The following is a 20,416-nucleotide window of genomic DNA, read 5'->3' on the forward strand; positions in this document are numbered from 1 at the left end:
GTCATCACAAATTCCCAATGAGGAACCAATATACGTTTTATTGCTGTTTTGGGGTTGGGGGACCCAAGTAAAACTCAAATCTCAGATCTCATTTTTATCTGACAAAAATCAGTCTTCTTTTCCCAACAAACTAGTTCCGAAACTAAGACACAACAAAAAGCTCATGTATACTGTGTCCACTCAGTGTTTTTATAGCCAATCCTGTCAGCGAAGCAATGCAATGTGTGTCCCTGTGCTGCTGCTGCTGCTGTCCTCTGGGTGAGTCTGTGATTCTCATTTCCCCCATCCCCCAGGACCGGCACAAGCTAGGTGAGCGCTGTTCCACTGAGCTAAGCCCATCTTTGTTTCACAAACCAGCCGAGAAGTGCGGATCTCTGAGATCAGCTCTCAGATTCCCAATCTACTCACCATGGCACTTGGATGCTGCTGGTGCCACTGTGCACCCCAATGCAGAAGGTGTGGCCCTGCACAGGTGATCTAGGCCAGAACATGCAGTGTCTTCCCCAGTTAGATGCACACAGCTGCTGCAGTTGGAGTCGCTGTGGAGAAAACCCACGTGCCTACCCCTGGCTTGGCATCATCCACTGTCCGATGGGTCCTGATGCTTACAGAGGGGGATGCTGAAGTTGCAAACAGGCAGCTCTCCAGAGGAGACTGGAGAGAGAGTTCTGAGTGGGTGTGGGCTCATCGGCATCCCCAAGGGAGGCAGGGACAGCATCCTCTCAGCATCTCCACGCTCTGGGCAATCTTCTGAACCCACCAGGGTCATTAGCACATTCAAGTTGTAGTTCTGTGCCACCTCAGTGTTCCAGTCCCCACAGGTCCAACCAGAAAATAAGGGCCAGGAGAATTTGTCCCTTGATAGAAAAATAATTTAATATAACATGCAAGCAAAATTCGGGCACTCCGGCTGTTGTTCAAAAGACAGCAATACACAGGGGCTGATTTTCTTCTTCCCCTTGTCCACAAGAATTACTATGTGGCTTAAAAAGATAGTTGAGGCACAACTAGTCCAATTCTACCCAGAACAGGATTACACACTTTTTAAAACCTAAGATCTATTCAAAACCAGTCAAACGTTTTTTGTTTGTTTGTTTTTTATATATCTTTAACCAATAATTTTATGTCAAGAAAGAGCCTGTTCTTCTAGACAGTAGAAGGATTCAGTTAATGAGTTGGCAAGTAATCTTGTATCATTTCTTTATTTTTACTACTGAATTTGGGAAAACATTGGCATAGATATGTTTGTACTTTAGTTTTAGAAACTGAACTAATTTCTTGAGCTCCCTGATTTCTTTAGTTGTGAATACACATATATTTACTGTTTCTCTGTGGTACTGCAAATGAAGTCCAGGACTTCATATAGTCAGGCACATGTCGCCCACTGAATGCCCTCCAGAGACCTGTGTCCTCGTTTCTATTGCTGTTGTGGAGGGAAAAATGATCTCACACAATAAAAAACTTAGAGAAAAAAACTAAATGGAAAAAATTAATAGAGGCCAAGTTCCTGAAATCAGCAAGGCAATCCCAGAGACCAGCAGCAGATGGAGTTAGAGTCATTGGCTAAGGAATTCACCAAAATGACCATGCAGGCACGTTTGACTAAATGTAATTACAGCTACAGAAAATATTCCCTGCCAGCAACTGTGTACATGGCGGGTCCCTAGCTGAGTATGTGCACACATGCTGGCTGTCTACACCCTTTCGTCCTCCATGTACAGCAGAATAGAGTGACAGAGGGCCCCAGAAACAAACACCAGCCACAAACTGATGGGAGGGAGAGAGGACAAGTTTAACAAATTTTCTACTGCCTCCACTTTCTCTGTCCCGTGGGATGCTGGGAGTAGGAGCTGCCACTTCAAGTTGGGCTAATGGGTAGGGACAATGCTGAATTCTGTCTTTCCTTAGCATTCCTGATTCTGGGTCTTTTCAGTATGCTGAGAAAACTGGCCTATTTGGGAAATTTATATATTAAACTAGTGACTTGATTCAGTAGAGTGAGACTTGAGGAGAAGAAAATATTCATGAAATTAGTTCTGTAAAGAACTCATCTAGTCTTCTGGAAATATAGATATCAATATATGTAGACACAGCTTGAGAGTTATAGCTTAGGACAAGCGAATCTAATGTTGGCAGTTGACTTTGTAATTATTCTTTACAGAGAAGAGTTTCCTAATTGTCAGAGCGATGCAAAGGAAGGAAGAGAAAGTGGCAAATGGTAATATTGCAGATTAGAAGAAAGTCCAGTCTGTACTAAGAGGGGTGCACAGTAAGATAGAGATGATGGAAAGGAGAGCAGGTACCAGACATCCCATGAGGGAATGTACTGCCGTACCGCTAAGAGAGACCCAGACACCATGAAGGCGTCTACATGGGTTCTGGGGACCTAAACTCTGGCACTCAACCACAGAGCCATCTCCTTGCCCCAGGTGTCAATTTCTTTATAGAAACGTTTTAATCAAAGTTCCTAGGAGGTTCTCCACATTCCAAGTCAGTATAACATCTGACGCATGGCCTGTGGGTCCTGAGGCAACACACAATCTAATAGTGTCATTGTGACATGCAGGGACCCAAATCCCCAGCAGAGGTCAATGAAACCATGCCTGAAAACGCAGCACTATCCCATCGCTGGAATCCTGTATTTCTCCAAAGCTGGCTCTCTACTTAGATTTCTTTTCCTGTACCTAAAATAGACTTGACACATTTAGCACTTGGCATTGACCTTTATTGGATGGTGGCTGACTGGTTACAAATAGCATCTATATATTGCATTTTGTAAAACATTTCTAGTTGTATCTTTTAATTCTCTTTCCAGGTTAATCATCCACTCATTCAACAAATATGCATTCAGCCATAACCACATGCAACCAGTGTTTGAGATCCTGTGATATGCTTAGGAACACATTGTCAATAAATATCCTGTTCTCTTCATGATGCTTACATCACACCACAAAAGAACAAATAAATTAGTAATTAAATAAACCTTCATAAATAAGAGTTTAGTATGGTGTATGATGTATACTGATATGTACTATGTGGGGTAAGCAAGCCTCATGAGCCTGGTGAAGGGGAACTGGGAAGGTGTGCGGAAAGAGGAGGTCTTCAGTGAGAAGACTTAGAGTGGGTTTATCAGAGAGGAGGAAACAGTTGAGGAGGTACTGGGAAAGGAGAGTTGCAATCAGCAATCACAGTTGGGGAGAAACCCTGTGGTGGGAAGTACTTGGTTGAACGTAGGAAAGGCCCTGTGGTGGGAAGTACTTGGTTGGATGTAGGAGAGGCCCTGTGGTGGGAAGTACTTGGTTGGCTATAGATCCACCATGGAGGCAAGGTAGCTGGAGCAGAATGAAAAGGGAGCTCATGATGGAGGAAGACAGAATTGGAAGAAGGACCAGGCTCAGGTCATGAGGGCCCAAGAGCTCACCTTGAAGGGTGAAGTTTTCACTGGACTTTAACTCTACCGAGAGGGTCAGTGCAGTGGCAGCCCTGTCTGGGGTCTGAGGGGATGTGCTGAAGAAGAATGCGGGCAGGGAAGGACCAGCTGGGAAACCGCAGAGAGATGAGTACAGTAATGCAGAAGGGTGGGCGTGAAAGTGCAGGCTGAGATTGCCGCAGCCAGGGATCAAGACTGGCTGGACTCTCAGCCCCTTTGAAGCAGAGCCACACCGTCACTGCCGAGGGGCTAGAGGTGGACAGTGTGATCAAGAACACGGTAAAGGAGTTGCTTGGTCTGAACAACTGAAGGAAAGATGCTGCCATGTACAAGATATGAGACTTTTCTTCTGCTTTTAATTAGAGGGTGATTGTACTGTGGTAGGATCTGGGGCTAAGTTTTAGACGGGCTGGGTTTTAAATGCCTGTACAGTTCAAGTCAATGGTTAAATATAAAAAGGTGTTGTTTGGGAGAAAGGGTAGAGAAAGTGGGGAAACAGGTGTCCATTTAGAGGACTTTACAGCCAGTGGGTTAGAATTCCAGAGAGGATGTTGAGAGCATTTTAGGGATTGGAAAGGCAGGGGAAGGATCGAAGTAGGAGATGCAAGATTTGAAATCTTAGAATACAGAGGAAGAATTCTTTAATAACTCATGTTAGGTTAGTGACTTGCTAGTTGGCACTGTGAGATGGCAAAACTCAGAGTTTTGGGGACACACCAGAGACAGGAACTAGGGTCTCCATGGCAGGAAGGGTGGTCCTGGGACTCAGATGTATCCATTGTCTCAGTCCCAACAAGATGATTTCCATGTCCCTGTGAGTAGTTGGAGATCCCATGGGAAATGTCATCTCGGACTAATCATTGATCCAGGCTCTTGATGGGTTAAAGCCCCTCTGTTCCACCCAGATCATGCACTAAGATGGCTTGTATGGTGTGTGAACTATACACAGGGGCATGTGAAGACCTGTCATTTCCTATCTGAAAATGAGAGACAGAGCAGAGAAGTATCTGCGTATGACCAATTAAAAAAAATCTAGAAAGAAAGCTGTATCAATAACATGATTGAAAGTAATACTATGGGCCATAAAATATCCATGGAAAAGGGAAAACATCTTGAATTTTAAAGTAAGGTTGAAGAGGAAGATGAACTTTTTGGTGGAATATTAAGATAAAGAAAACTGGATTTGTCAATAATTCCTATAGGGCTGTCATTTCAGAGCATGACATTTTAACATTTAACACTTATTTACCAGACACAGATACAGAGAGGAGTGAGAGCAAGTGAGCCTTCACTGACCTTTAAGGGCTTTGTTGGAAAGACAGAGAATATACATGAAAAATAAGTTAAATATCATTATCATCTCATCACCCTCTTTACACAGTATTTAAGTAAGAGTTAAATTCTGGCCTCTCGCCAATGATAACCTCACAAATCTCCATTAACTTTGAGGGTGTCATCAGTGTCCCTGCTCTAGGATTCATCCCAGAAGCTGAGTCTGGGCAAGAAAGGATATGATTTATTGAGGTCTTAAGAACCAGTGTCAGGAGAAGAGGCAGAAAGCAAGTGCATGCTGTTTCCTTCCCGGAGAGATTTGTCCCTGTGAGTGGATGGAGCTTGAATGGACAGTAAGCTTTCAAGCCAGTTCCCATCTAGTCATTACTAGTTCCTGAAAGAAAAAAATCCAAACTTCTGAGAACTTTCTGCCTGTTTAGGTCCTGGGGGTTGAGTTCAGGGTGTTGAACAAGACAGCCTAGTGCTTTACAAACTAAGCTACGGTATCTGACTTTTTTTTTTTTGAGGTTGAATCTTACAGGCATGTACCACCACCAATGCCAGAGCACAGCTTCCTTTAAAAACAATTAACCCAGTGGCTAGAGAGATTGCTCAGCAGTTAAGAGCACTTGCTACTCTTACAGAGGACCAGGGTTGGTTCCCAGAAGCCACATGGTGGCTTACCACTGTTCACAACTCCAGCTCAAGGAGATCTGAATTCCTCTTCTGACCTCCTCGGGCACTGTACACACATGGTGCACAAGCATACATGGGGGCAGAACATCCATACACATAAAATAAGCAAATCTTAAAAAAAAAAAACCACTTAAAATATTTTAAAATAAACAATGAATCCAAAGACAAAAGGAGAGGTCTAGGAATCAGTGATATTGGATTTAGAGTAATGAACTTCAAAATAATTGAGAACTGGTTCTAAAATAAAGGGGACAGAAACTGGAAAGATGACTCAGTGGTTAAAACTTCTTGCTGCTCCAGAGGCCTGGAGTTCCGTTCCCTCCACCCATGTTGGGCAGCTCACAACTGCCCGTAATCCCAGCTGCAGGGATCTGACACCCTCTTCTGGCCTCTGCTGGCACTTGCACTGATATAGCATACACACACACAGAAGCATATATGCATATACACATAAAAATAACATCTTTTAAAAAAACCAGAAAAGATGGAAAGTAATCGACTGCAGTGTTAGGAAATACAAACGTAGAAAGGAATGATTCTGAACCTATTAATCTAGAAGGAACTGCAGACTAGGTAGGGTGACACATCCAACAAGAGAGAGAGAATGAGATCGAGAAAGGAAAAGGAGAAAAGATTCAGAATTATGGGTCTCACGGGAATAATATCAGCTGATTTTGAAGCAATCTCATTTCTCAGCCAAACATTGTGGCACACACCTGTGTCCAGGACACTGAGGCGAGAGTTGGGGGAGAGCCTTAGACAGGAAGACTGTGTCTCAAAAACAAAACAATCAGAAACAAGTAGAATTGATACTCCTGCATCCCATGTTGAGGATGGAAGGACAATCTCATTTAATTCTAGCTTCTTACTGTGAAAATGCACCAAGGGAAGACGAGACATCTGGCAGCAGGGTTCGATGAGCCTGCTGCCTTTTCGAAGTCATTCCCTCCACATAGCTCCTCAGTACGTGAACCACCCGGGATCCACTCCTTAGCCCCCATGGGAGAGTTTCCACAGAACAGGCCTGCAGAGCTGGCATTGGTGTGGCTTGTTGAAGCAGGGCACAGCCATGCTCCCCATCCATCCAGTACCCCTGTGAAGCACAGCACTTCCGGATGGTTTCAGCATTCCTCACTTCTAACAGCAGCAGCGAGATCAAGTAGACCCCTGGGGGTCCAGTTTCCAGGCCCTGCTTCTGCCATGAGTGGCAAGATAAGAGGGGTCGTGTCACAGACAAAAAAGTAGGGCCTGAGAATGCCGGAGAAGAGATGGCTGAACGTGTAGATGTAAGACCCATTTGTGATGTTGTAGAAGGAGATTTCGCCTGCTTCGTAGTCCAGAAAGATCCCGATGCGGCGAGGTCGCTCATCTTGGAGCACAGGCACCGAGGGAGAGGCCAGGACCATGTACTCGCTTCCCCTCAGCAGCCACATGGCCCAGACGCCGTTCTCTGGCGATGGTGTGGTTTCCCCCTTTCTGGGCAGTGAGTCTTGGCACACCCCTAGCCCCCACTCTGCCCTTTCCCCCACGATGACTTCCCAGTAGTGTCTTCCAGAGGAGAAGCCCTGCAGGCCCAGGATGCAGGGCCAGGTATCAAAGCGTTCAGGGTTGCTTGGGACGTCCCTCCAGACCTCCGCGTCCTGTACACTGCGTAGGTCGGCCGTCAGAAGCAGGCTGGGGTGCGCAGTGGCGGGATCCAGCTTCACGTCCACTGTGGAGTTTTGCCAAGCATGAGAATGAGCAGAAAGATCTAGCAAAACCTTCTCTCTCTCTCCCGCCCCCCTTTTCTCCCTCCCTTCCTCCCTCTCTCCTTTTTTCCCTTTCTTCATTTATTCTACTGTGCTGAGGATAGACCCTAGTCTTACATAGTACCACTGAGCTTCAGTTCCAGCTGCTGAAAACTCAGGTACCACTAAGAACACTCAAACAGTTTCTCACTTTCTCTCACCCAGAAAAACTGAGCCTGGCAAAAGCCCTGATTTGGGCCTCACAGAACTCTGCTGGACACAGTGGGACTTCTATAAAAAGGAAGATACCAGAATGTGTGGCCTCCAGGCCACTAACTACATAGAGATTCCTGGAAGGAGGAGTTTGGTGTGGGAAGGGGTAGGGATGGGCAGAAGCTGAACCTCTTCTCCTTGCTCCCTATTCATCATTTCTGTCTGCTTGTCCCTCTGTATCCTCCGAAACTCCTTCACAATAAATGACCAAGTGGTGTTCCCCTGTGTTCTGTAAGCAGGCCTGCAAATTAGTTGTATTAATTGACCCTGAGAAGGGGAGTCCAAAGAAACCCTCCTGATAGCTGATCAGTCAGAAGTACAGGCCAGAACCAGTCCACTGCACTGTCATCCTACCAGCTGTTTAAAGACGAGTAGACACCTATACTCCCCAAACAGTTCTACAAATAGAAAGGGAAAGGATGTTACCAAACTCTTTCTACGGAGCCAGTATCACCCTAATACCAAACCCAGAGAAGGGCACAATGGAAAATTACAAAATTCTCTGATAAAAATGGATGCAGAGAATTTCAGTAAATACTTCCAAACCAAATTTAAGAACATATTAAGAATGCCATATTCCATTGCCATGTTGGTTCATTCTAGCTATGAAAAGATGGTTCAATGTACACAAATCAGTATTGAGTAACCCAGCTGTGCTGGCTGGTCTTAATATCAACCTGACACAAGCTAGAGTTATTTGAAAGGAGAGAACTGCAATTGAGAAAATGCCTCCAAAAGATTTGGTTGTAAGGCATTTTCTTAATTAGTGGTTGATGGGGGAGGGTCCAGCCCATTGTGGATGGTGCCATCCCTGGGCTGGTAGTTCTGAGTTCTATAAGAAAGCAGACTGAGCAAGCCAGTAAGCAACACCCCTCCATGACCTCTGCATCAGCTGCCGTCTCCAGGTTCCTGTCCTGCCTGAGTTTCTGTCCTGACTTCCTTTGATGGTGAACTGTGATGGGGAAGCATAAGCTAAATAAACTCTTTCCTCCCCAACTTGCTTTTGGCCATGAATTTGGTCATAGCAATAGTAACCTCAACTAAGACACCAGCACATAAATAAACCTAAGGGCAGAAATCACATGATCATCTCAACAGATACAGAAAAGACCTTTAATGATGCTGAATATCCATCCCTTCATGGTATCTTAACATAATAAAGGTTATAGAAGATAAACATAGCATTTCCTTTAAGTCAGGGATGAGACAAGAAAACACACAGTCCTCACTGTGTAGTGCTTGAAGTCTTAGCCAGAGCAATAAGGCAAGATAAAGAAGTAAGAGAACAAAGCTGAAGAAAGAAATTAAAATTTTCCTACTTAGCTGTAAGTACAATTATATACTTAAAAGACCCTCAGGACTTCACCAGAAAACTTTAGACATGATAAACACTTTCAGCAAAACAGTGGGCTACAAAACATACATCAAATATCAGTATCTTCTCTATCTACAAACAATGATCTTCATGAGAGAGAAAGAAAAATACCATCCATGATAACTTCCAAAAAGCCAAAATAAAACAAAAAATAACAATAAAAGTCCTCCCAAAACTCCAGGAATGGATCTACCCAGGGAGGGGAAGAGCTTCTACAAAGAAAATGTTAACACACTGAGGGAAGAAACCAAAAGACACCACCAGAAGACAGAAAGACTTCCCTGTCCACAGACTGGCAGAATTATTATTATGAAATTGTTATGCTACTTAAAACAGCCTGAAGATTACAATGATCCCCATCAAAATTCCAATAGACAAATAGCCAAACGAATGGAAACACATGAACTATGAACCAATAGCTGAGGAGCCCCCAACTGGATCAGGCCCTCTGGATAAGTGAGACAGTTGATTAGCTTGATCTGTTTGGGAGGCATCCAGGCAGTGGGACTGGGACCTGTCCTCAGTGCATGATCTGGCTGTTTGGAACCTGGGGCTTATGCAGGGACACTTAGCTCAGCCTGGGAGGAGGGGACTGGACCTGCCTGAACTGAATCTACCAGGTTGAACTCAATCCCCAGGGGAGTCTTTGCCTTGGACGAGATGGGAATGGGGGGTGGGCTGGGGGGAAGGTGGGGGGGGGGAGGACAAGGGAATCGTGGCTGATATGTAAAATTAAATTAAATTATAAGAAAATAACTGACACTGGAAAAAAAAGAAATTGTCAAAGAATAAATAAAGGATTGTATTTAAATTTTAAAACATCCAATAGAAATCTTAGAAAGAGGAAAATCAATCCTAAAATTCATATGGAAGCACATAGGACCCAGAGAACTCAAAGCAATCCTGAGCAGAAAGAGCAAGTGTCATAATACCTGGTCTCAAATTTTACTACAGAGCCATAGTGACAAAATCAGTCTAGTGTTGATACAAAACCAGATTTGTAGAGCAGTGGAATAGAAGAGAGGACCCAGGTGTAAAACCACACAGCTACAACCAAATGAATCTCAACAAAAATGCCAGAATCGTGCATTGGGGGAAAAAAAGAGTCTTCAGCAAGTGGTGTTGGGAAACTGGATATCATATTCCCATGTATAAGAATGAAGCTAGACTGTTATCATTCAGCTAACACAAAAATTGACTCAAAATAAATTAAAGACCTTAATAGAAGACCTAGAGCTATGAAAGTAGTAATGGGAAATATCTATCATCTATCCAGATATAGGACATAAAAGCAAAAACAAAGTGATATTTGAGTGAGGGACAGAGACAGACAGGAGGTAAGGGGGCCATAGAGGGTGATGGGGTTGAGTATGAGCAAAGTACAATGACGCACATGTATGAAAATGTCATAAGGAACCCATTTCCTGGGGACAGAAAGATGGCTCAGTGGTTAAGAGCACAGGGTGCTCTCGTAGAGAATCTGGGGTTTTGTTCTCAACACCCACAATTGTGTCTCATAACCGTCTATAACTCCAGGTGCAGGAGATCTGATGTCCTCTTCTGGTCTCTAAGGGCACTGCACACACATGGTGCAGGCCAAACAACTCATATGGAAAATAAGAATAGAAATCACTTTTAGAAGAAAGAAAGTCATTACTTCGTATGCTTACAAAAAACAAAACAAAACAAAACAAAACAAACAAAACCAAAAACCCAAAAAACAAAAAACAAAAAGCAAAACTGTTTAAAATGGAGGCCACAACCTACATGGGAGGGGGTTGTCAGTCTTGTGGGGTGGACTGTCAGCCTGATTCCATCTCTGGGCTGATCTTGTCAGAAAGGGAATTGGGTTAGATTTCTAGCTGGGGAACCCACTGGGGCACTGGTTAAGTGTGTGAGGGAAGAGTCTAACACATTTCGGTGACCAAAGGCTCTGGAGTCAGTGAGAGAACAGGGGGAAGAAAAGATAATTTTTGCTTTATTTGTCCTTATCCCTGATGACAAGCACCAAGGCAGAGGTGAAGCTCTGGGACCCACAGACCACTCATGATAGCACGCTCTCAAATAAGTTGTGGCTGACTTTTACCTCTAGGATTTGGGGCTCTGATTGTTACCACTGCGTGACATCCAGAGTCAGCTGCACTGAGAGCCTGGCCCAGACATCAAGGTTCTGTCTACAAATGCAGCCATGCTTCGGGTAAGAATAAGACAGAAGCCTGGGAGCCAGAGAGGAGAAAATGCATCTAACAGCTGAGTCTGCACACACACACACACACACACACACACACACACACACACACACACACGCGCGCGCGCGCGCGCGCCTTAGTCTTAGTTTATGTTTTCTACACATTGTGAGACTTTTACAGGTGGCACAGAGGGAGATTGGGAGGTTTTTCTTTCCCCAGTTCTGGCCCAAACTAATTTCCTTTGACCTGTTCCTGCCTCTCCCTCTTGTGAAGGGGAGCGCGGTGGAGCCGACGCCTACCTTGGAATTTCTTCAGCATCTCCCTCATCCCGGGGATGCGGCACACCGTCTTCAGCTCCAAGGGGATGGCCTCTGGTTCCAGCCGTGCCACAGCTTTGCTTCTGGAAGTATGCAGAGCCCACAGGTGTCAGTGTGGTCAGCAGGGGCCTATCTCCCCCGCACCAGCCACCCCGCACTGATTCAGAAGTGAGACATACCGGGTCAAGACTCCTCTTACTCCCTGGAAAGGAAAGACACACAGGGATGTGTCAGGCCTCTGACTTCTTTCTGAAGTCAGGCTGGATGCACAGTAAAGATGTCAGTAGAAATATCTCAAAGTTACTAACACCTAAGATGAAACTTCAGGGGAAAATGAACCCCTGCTCTTTATAGGAAAAAGAAGGCTTTAAACAATCAAAGTCTAGGTGACAAGATCAGTCACCATCAGAACAGAATCATGCTGCACACAGTTTACATCCGTTCCCCCCCCCAACCCACCAGTTTAGCTGTTTTCGGAATAGACAATTCTGCCAATTGGCTCTTTTGGTAGAGTTAAACCCTGTACTTAATGAAGATAGAATTGGGGGGAAGGCATTGAAATATCTGAAGAATTTATTTGAGGTAAACACACACAAATGTCACCCTTAATGCCTTTGCAAGGGAATATCAAATGTCTAATTCTTATCCGTCACACCAAAGCTGATCATTTGATCTACACTGATAAAAAAGGAAGCCATTAATATCTGGCAGCACTTTCTCTTTTAAAAGAAAAAATATATATATATGTATATATTTGTGTGTATGTGTTTATATATGCATATGAATCACCTAAAATCTAGTCAACATATAACTTTTTGTAAACACTCAATTGTTTAGTGTGCATCATTAAGTTTTTGTGTTAGTGTGAGCTACCTGGCTCTCTAAGGTTCCCCTCAGATTCTCATGCCTTCTGCATCAGTTCTAAGTTCGTCTACTGAGAGCAAGCATGCCTAGGTGCTGGTATCCAGATGACAAGATCTCACCTCTGCCCCTTAGCCTCACATCTGTAACCCCCCCCCCCGCCCCCGCCCCACTCCCCGCCTCACCTCCAGCAGCCCCAGGGCTGGCCGCTGGCTCCTCTCCTGCAGCTCTTCAGCCAGCTCCTTCAGGGCCTTGTTCTGTTGGACCAGCCTGTTCCGACTGTCTCGCAGCCTCTGCAGGGTTGCTCGCTCCTCCTCTTCCAGCCGCCTCAGCTGCAGCTGTTCCTCCTGGGCCAGAAAACCTCGGTGTTTCTCGAACTCCAGCCTGAAACGCTGTCTCTGCGTCTCCACTTTCTCCTGGGGAGACACGGCAGGCTGGGTCACGGAGGATGTTTTGAGGCATCAGTTGGGGACTCCTGCTTTCAAGTGTGGGGCAGCCGAGCTGGGGACGCATGCCCAGAGTCGTCTCTGCTTTTCCCTCGAACTGACTGTTGGCTGTGTTCTAACAGCATGCAGGGGCCAGAACCATTGGTATGGGGGCTGGGGGGCTGGACAGCACCAGTCTGAGAAAGGCTACTGGACCCGGGATCTCAATTAGACGTGGATTTGAAGGCAAGCATTTCTAGATAGAAGCTTCAGTATCATATGTAAAATAGGACAGAAGTGTGGGGTGGGGTGGGAGGTCAGTGACGATTGGTCCAGCTATGAACAGTGTCCAGTCATCACAGAATACTTGTTACTGTTTATTCTACCAGACACTGTATCTACAAGAAGCAACAAGAGAGAGATTACAGAAACCTGGATTTGTAACTGTGCAAAGCTTGAGAGTAAAAACAGTCTCTTTAGTGCTGTGTGTGTGTGTGTGTGCACGCGTGTGCGCGCATGTGCGTGCGTGTGTGCGTGTGTGTGTGTGTGTGTGTGTGTGTGTGTGTGTGTGTGTGTGTATAGAGGTGTGCTCACCTGTGGGTGCATATGCAGAGGCCAGAAATTTACATTAAGTATCCCCCTCTACTCTTCTCCACCTCCACCTCATTTTTAACGACAGGCTTTCTCCCTGAGCCCTGTGCTCACTGTTTAGGCTAGGCTGGCCAGCAACCCCCAGGAATCTGCCCGTCTTTGCCCACCCCCTACCCCAACACCAAGGTCACAAGAATACATCACCACCTCAAACTTTTGATGTGAGTGCTGGGGATCCAAATGCGGGTCTGCATGGTTGCATGACAAGCACTTTAGCCCCTGAACCCCAGGCCCTAAATGTTCTTTACTACAAGGTAATGGTGGCTAATATTTTCTGTACAGCCAAAAACAAGCTAAGTGTCCCTCAGGCACTGGCTTGCACATTAGATTCAGATTATTATCCTGGTTTCCACCGTTAATGTCTACAACTCCTAAAGAGGTCCAAGGAATAGATTTTATTATGGGTTACTGTATCTCAGTTTGGTTCTTGCAAAATCAGTATTTAGGAAACCAGATGTAAAGCAAGGGTAAGAGGCAAATTATCCCCCAGAGCATCTACTTCCTACATTCTCTGCTGTTTCTAATGTTCATAATTTCCTGGTTTCACTGAAGGACAGGATACTTTTTTTTTCTTTAGAACCAGCTGCATTAACAGTTCTCTCTCTTAAAACAACAACTTCCTCCAATTTTCATCCCCTCTCTTTTCACCATTTTCTAAATCACTACATTCACATGGTCATGGCCACTTCCTAAAATCAAGTAAATTGAAATTTCATGCCCTGATTTCCGAAACGTGAGGCTCCTGTTAAATACCCACAACACTCCCCGATGTGGGAGGCGATGCTATGGTTGAGCTAGACTGAGAACGTAGCTGTGGGGTTACAGTGGCTCAAACCAGGGGCACGAGAGGCAATGGTGAGGAGAGACTTTTGCAGTCCATCTTCCTTCATCCCACCCTTCTGCGTGTGAAAGTTACAAAAGGAAGAAGGACCCTCTAGAACTTATGATTATATTTATCAAATCTCCTTTGTTGACTGTGTCTCCTGTGGACCCGTTACTGACTGTAAACCATGCAGGAGCACTTGTCTTAACAGAAATCTTAGCATCACATCTATGTTAGCATAGCCATTATGGGGTCTAGATGTGAGGACCCAGGTCTTGGATATGGGACTCTGATTGCCTAGGTCCATGGGCAGGCCAAAATCAAGAGCAAGTGCCTTGGATTATGAGCCTGGATATTATTAATTTGAGAAGCAATGTTTAACTTCACCCATATTGGACACTGTGATTTGAATGGAATAAGACTTATCCCAGAAGAAAAATGTAAGGAAAAAAAAACAGTTTTTACGGGAGAAAATAATCTATAAAGACTGTACTTTCAACAAAAACAAGAAGGAAAGATCTAGAACAATACAAAAAAGAATAGAAAATGTTATTTGTAGAAGGAGAAAAATAAGAATATATCTTGGATATCACACAACACATTGAATACGTAATGTGCCCATGATTTCTAAGTTTCACAGTCTGACACCATTGAGAGTCTGACCAGACAGCTGTGTCACAGGTGTGGGGAGAATGTTATACACCGTAGCAGGTGTGTCCAGCCCACAGCCCATGGGCCAACTGCGTGTGTGCTGGGGACAGCTGTGAATGCAGCCCAACACATTTGCAGATGACAGTGTTGTGTCTCAGTGTCAAAAGGTTGGACTCCCCTGCCACAGTGTTCCGCAGCGTTTCCTGACTCTGCCCAGTAGGTGGCGGCAGCATGCTTCAATCTGTGGCTCAACTGGAGATAATCCAGGTTCAGAAAGGCTGCCTCCACAGGTATGCAAATAAGATGTATAATGAAGGAAAAGGGCTGGGTGAGGTGCAGAAGAGGAATGCATGGGTACGTGACTGCCGACAGCTGATTGTCCTTCGGTGTATAGGGTGGTTGATGTTCTCTGTACTCTGTTACACATGTTGTATAGCGTTGATTTTCATTCATCTCACAGATCTGTGAATCATGGATTGAGGTGACTGACTTATAGCAATGAGTTTGACAGTAAGATTCAGGGGGCAAAGCGACTTACTTATAAGTCAGGTCATATCAACAGGATTGAAAAGTGACCCAGGAGGGCACTGTGGTGCTTTGTGGAGGAGATGGGGAGTCAGAACGTGAGTGTGAGAGAGTGTGATGGCAGAATGTCTCACACCCTTGGCCTGAAAGCTCCCTGAAGCCACAGTTCTGTCCCCACCTTCCAAATGACGGTCTTCTTCCCCACGTTGGTCTCCTGCATCAGAGCCTCCTCCATTTCCTTCCTCACAAGTTCCAAAGCGGCTTGGAGCATCCTCTGTTGGGAAGACAACACGGGATCACTGTAGATGCATCCTCTCGGGCCTTTGGTTTACTTAGATGTAAAGTACAAAGAGCAGCCTGGACGTCCCTCACTGACCTAATTCAGTACTCACTAAACTCAGCAGACACCTTGTCTGGTGCCAGACACCAAGATGCACCTAAAAGTTTCTCATTATGTCACTCTTTCCAATAGTAAAACAAAATGTTAAAATGTGAGGTGAAAAGTAACAATAGAATACAAATAAGGTGTTGTAGTATACTTAAAGGTTAGAAATACAATTATGAGGATAAATGGTTGCATTTTGATAAATAGATGTATAAATATATACGTGATACACAGTCGTATAAAATATAATGCCAATTTGGAAAAAAAAACTATGATGTAGTAGAATTGCCATCTACTGCTGACAGACTGAGGTATGATGATATTTCTTATTTATTACTTGAGCTTATTTCCTTTTACATTTTTTAGTGTATATGTGTAAGTGTGTGTGTGTGCCCCCACAAGAGTGCCAGAGACACAAATTGAGGTCAGAGACTACTCGCAGGAGCCAGCTATCCTTCCATCACGTGGGTTTAGTGATCAAACTCAGATTGCCATGTTGCCAGCAAGCGCCCCTACCCAGAGAGTGGGGAGGGTGCAAGAGACACTCCCTCCTTCCAGCAATAGGACCCCGCAGGGGGGCGCGTGTGTGTGCTTGATTCCAGAGAACACATACACAAATACGCTTTGGGAAGGAAAACATGGGTCCCGCCATAAAAGTTACTCAATAAATCCTTCATACACGTGGTTCACGCTTGAAAGGGGGTCACGATAGCGCTGTGTAGAACGTGCATATAAAACAGCATTGGAACAGGTGGTGGTGCCTGACGGACCAGGCTGCGGTGGGATTTGCTTTGCTGTTGGAATATTTTGCTCTGTCAGCTCAAAGAAACCACGAGCCACACCAAGGAGGTGACAAACAGCAGGGCAGGCCTGGGGACCACAGTGACAGGGCGGATTCTGCAGGATCTGTGTTTGGTTAGGATAAGAGCTGGGCATGCCTTAGGCAGCTGCCGCTGATTGGCTGAGAGGTCTAGATGGTATTTGTTTGGCATTTAATTAAAGAAAAAAAACCAAACCTCCCCCCCCCCCGAATATTTATTGAAAACAGTATCACACACATCTCACTAGCCAAGCTCTGTGTGACGTAAGCAGGTAGGATCATAATTTTAAAATCTGATTTTAAAAAATACCCCATGCCTGAATTTTTATAAAATCAAGAGGAAGCAAGCGGTAAAATCATGAGGGATATTTCCAACGAGTTGAGGAAAATACCCCAATTTTTAATTTTAGAGAAAACAAACTAGCAAACACCTTAAGAAAGCGAGTGCTCCTTACAACAGGGTGGTTAAGCTTGCCAATGGAAGGAAGACCACACTGGCATCCCTGGTAACGGTTGTTCAGGAAGATGGAAACTTAAATGTACTTAAAACGAGTCCAGCAAATGTGAAGGAAGATAAGAGAGCAGCCTTCTGCGGTTGCGGTTGCCGGGATAATACATACTAAGGCTAGAAGCACTAGGGAGCCCCTTTACAGACAGGACATCTGTGCTCTCAGCCGGGGGGCAGCCACCCGCTGCGCCAGCCCCGTCGTGATCAGAGGCTGGACTTAGCAAATGCCCTTCCCAGGGGCAAAAGGCACCGCAGCTTCGGGGAGTGTGAGCAAGTAGGGATGGGGAGGAGACCAGGGAAGGGAGGCGCTTGGGAGTTACTTAAGAGACTCGGTAGCACCTTTTGGATCTGCTTGGAATATGTCCCTTCACATTCCCAGCTCAGCCTGCCCCAGTGTCTTCCCATTTTCCACACGGGGACCCGAGTTGCGTCTCACCTGGTAGCGGCTGGCAGCCTCCTGCAGCGGTTCAGTGTGGTGGCTCCGGTGTTCGGGGCTAGTGTCACAGACCCAACAAATCATCGTCTGGTCCTCCTCACAGAAGCGGCTCAGGTCCTCGCCGTGCCTCGCGCACTGGCGCGTCCCGGGGTGTCCTGTACCCAACCCCAGCTGCCTCACGCTGTCCACCAGACTGGCCAGCTGCCGATTGGGCCTGAAGTTGGCGGGCCTGAAGGGACTCCTGCACTGGGGACAGGCGTAGACGCCGCCCTGCGCGCTGTCTGACTTCTCGCAAAACTCGGAGATGCACCGCAGGCAGAAGCTGTGGCCGCAATCCACACTTATGGGCTCCTGCAGGAAGTCCAGGCACACGGAGCACCGCGCCTCCTCTCGCAGCCGCTCCCCGGGCGCGGTGGCCATGGCCCTGGCCGGTGGCAGCAGCTCCTACTGCCCTAGCGGTCTGCACAGAAGGAAGGAAACCCATGAGCAGGGGAGCAGGCCCTGGGGGGTGTTATCTCCTGGGCTGGCCCAGATCCAGCAGCCAAAAAGAACCACTCCTGGTGACAGCAACAAGTCCAGTGACTGTCACTTCCTCAGAGACCCAGCAGCTCCTTTTCTATTTTTTTCTATTCCTTCTTCCACCAGCTTTGTTTGATAAATATTATCATTTTATATTAATGCAGCATTTACACCATTCTAACTAACATTAGAGGTGATTGAAGTTTGCACTGTTTTGTAGTGTGGATTGAACCCAGAGCCTCACATAAGCCAGGCAAGTCCTACCACTGAGGAACATCCCCAGTCCTCTTTTTATCTTTTATTTTGAGACAGGGTTCTATTAAATTTGCCTAGGGTGGGCTTGAATTCACTCTGCAGTCCAGGCTGGTTTTGAACTCACTCTTCCATCGAGTCTGACTTTGAACGCCCTGTCTTCCTGGCTCAGCCTCCCAATAGTCAAGAGCATAAAAGTACATCAAGGACAGCTAAGTTGCCCTGTTGATGGCTGTTTTATTCACTCTTTTGCTCTTTGGGGGGGCCTGCCACCCAGCTCCCAAATAAATCACACAGATCTTATTATTCCTTATGAGTGCTCGGTCTTAGCTTGGCTTTTTTCCAGCCAGCTTTTCTTAAATTATCCCATCTATCTTTTGCCTCTGGGCTTTTACCTTTCTCTATTTCTGTATACCTTTCTTTCCTTCTTATTCTGTGTCTGGCTGGGTGGCTGGTCCCTTCTTTTCTCACTCCTCGATCTCTCTTGCTTCCTGATCCTTCTTTTTCTCCTTCTATGTATTCTCTCTGCCTGCCAGCCCCGCCTATCCTTTCTCCTGCTTTGCTATTGAACTTCCAGTTCTTTATTAGACCAATCAGGTGTTTTAGACAGGCACAGTCACACAGCTTCACAGAGTTAAACACATGTAACATAAAAGAATGCAACACATCTTTGCATTATTAAACAAATGTTCCACAGCATCAACAAATGTAACACATCTTAAAATAATAGTCTACATTCTCCACTTTTTGTCTAAATAAAAATGAAAGGTTTTAACTTTAACATAGTAAAACTGCATACAACAAAAATGGTTATCAAGTAAGAATTACATTTACAATATTCAGTCCATTTGTATTTATTACATTCAGAGAAAATACTACAGTATCTTATCAGAGTGAGTCCAAAGTTTTATACCTAACTTACTTTCTATCATAACTAAGAAAAACTGAAACTCTAATTATTTAGTCTTTAACTCCATCAAAGACCCCAGAAGGAATTAATATTGCCTAACAACAGAGACATTTGCCTGCCTGGACAGTCACCCAAAGTTCCTCTGCAATGTTGGGGCATCCATCTCCAGCCTACAGGCCTTGAGTATCTGGCAGACTTTCAATGAAGCAGGAAATTTGAAAGACTGTCCCACCTTGTTTTGGCAAAGTTCAACAGTCACTTTCCGGTGGGTCATGTGGGTCCTGTGTGTCCAGCCTGCACAGCACATAGTCAAGCAGTCAAAGCAAAAACAGTTTCTTGCCCAAATGGCTAATCTTGCCACAGTGAAAGCAAACTCCTATGGAGTTTCTTCAATGCCCATCATCCTTTTATGAAGTAAATGGGTGCTTCCAGGAGCAGATGTGTCTCATTGTCATGAAAAGACCTAGGTTAACAAAACATTTAAAATGCCATATTCTATAGGTCTTTGAAGTGTTTAAAGACTATTTATTTGTCTAAAATATATCTCTGTATGATCTTGAAAACATGCCTAACATATCTACACATTTGATTGTTATAAATGACAAACTACTAACCTGCGTTTCTTGATTATCCTAAATAGTTTATAATAATAGCTTTCAAAAACTAGAATTTTAACCTTACATTTTAAAATAAACTAATAGGTATAATACCTTAAACAAGAGTAGAAACATACATACAGTGTAACAAAAATAACTTTAAATTTACATCAATATACTATCAAACCTGATCCATCTCATTCCTGAAGGAATCCACAGCCTCTTGTTTCCTGTGGGAACAAACGCAAAAACTCTTCTCCAAAGCATTTTTGATTTCCACTTGACAAATATATTCTTTGAGTTCCATTTTAAAGTTAATACATTCTTAAAATATTTAGGCTGGTTTATCTCATCAGTCTCTCTTTCAATCTGGTGTCTCTTAGCAGCTGTTATTTGCTTATCAGCTTTCAAAAACTTCAAAATCAACACAGTACTATATAGGATCCAGACTCCCTGTGTGTTTCTCATCTTAGGTGGCTTTTTTCTTTCATATTACTTTCACTCTCTCTTTAAAGACTTTATTATTATTTTAAACCATTTATTTCTTTCAATGACTGTCTATACCCATATTCTTTCTTTCTTAAGCCTATGCACATTGTAAAACACACTGAAACCTGTTTAGAGGTTTTTTCTGTCTGGACCTCTTTTACTGTGTTTCTCTAGTCTTTTTTGACTGTATGAGCAAACTTCAAACTGCTAAGCTACACTTGGATCCTCCAAGTGGCTCTCACTGGCTCTGCCTGCTCTCAGGCCATGAAATCCAAGCCTAAAGCTT

At 44.7% G+C, this 20,416-nt stretch overlaps 1 protein-coding gene across 1 annotated transcript; it reads right to left on the reverse strand.

Moving 5' to 3' along the window:
• Nucleotides 1–2,709: 2,709 nt before the first annotated feature.
• Nucleotides 2,710–17,799, reverse strand: Trim58 (tripartite motif containing 58). Its single transcript, XM_052756825.1, has 6 exons — nt 17,365–17,799; nt 15,394–15,489; nt 12,326–12,556; nt 11,459–11,481; nt 11,262–11,362; nt 2,710–7,109 (listed from the first exon to the last, which is right to left on the reverse strand). Exons 1-6 carry the CDS (start codon nt 17,782–17,784, stop codon nt 6,520–6,522), a joined length of 1,461 nt encoding a protein of 486 aa, XP_052612785.1. The 5' UTR covers nt 17,785–17,799; the 3' UTR covers nt 2,710–6,519.
• Between the last annotated feature and the right edge of the window lie 2,617 nt (nt 17,800–20,416).

Source organism: Peromyscus californicus, unplaced genomic scaffold (genome assembly GCF_007827085.1).
Source record: "Peromyscus californicus insignis strain IS unplaced genomic scaffold, ASM782708v3 Scaffold_3__1_contigs__length_106647218, whole genome shotgun sequence".
In the NCBI taxonomy this organism is placed as follows: Eukaryota; Metazoa; Chordata; class Mammalia; order Rodentia; family Cricetidae; genus Peromyscus; species Peromyscus californicus.

What these genes read in the sequence shown, in the direction of transcription:
- Trim58 (XM_052756825.1), bottom strand. Translation starts at nt 17,784, where the DNA reads ATGGCCACCGCGCCCGGGGAGCGGCTGCGAGAGGAGGCGCGGTGCTCC. An exon ending in CAGCCCTGGGGCTGCTGGAG is followed by an intron (nt 11,482 to 12,325) that starts GTGAGGCGGGGA and finishes TTTCCTTTCCAG; the next exon opens with GGAGTAAGAGGAGTCTTGAC. An exon ending in GTAAGAGGAGTCTTGACCCG is followed by an intron (nt 11,363 to 11,458) that starts GTATGTCTCACT and finishes GCATACTTCCAG; the next exon opens with AAGCAAAGCTGTGGCACGGC.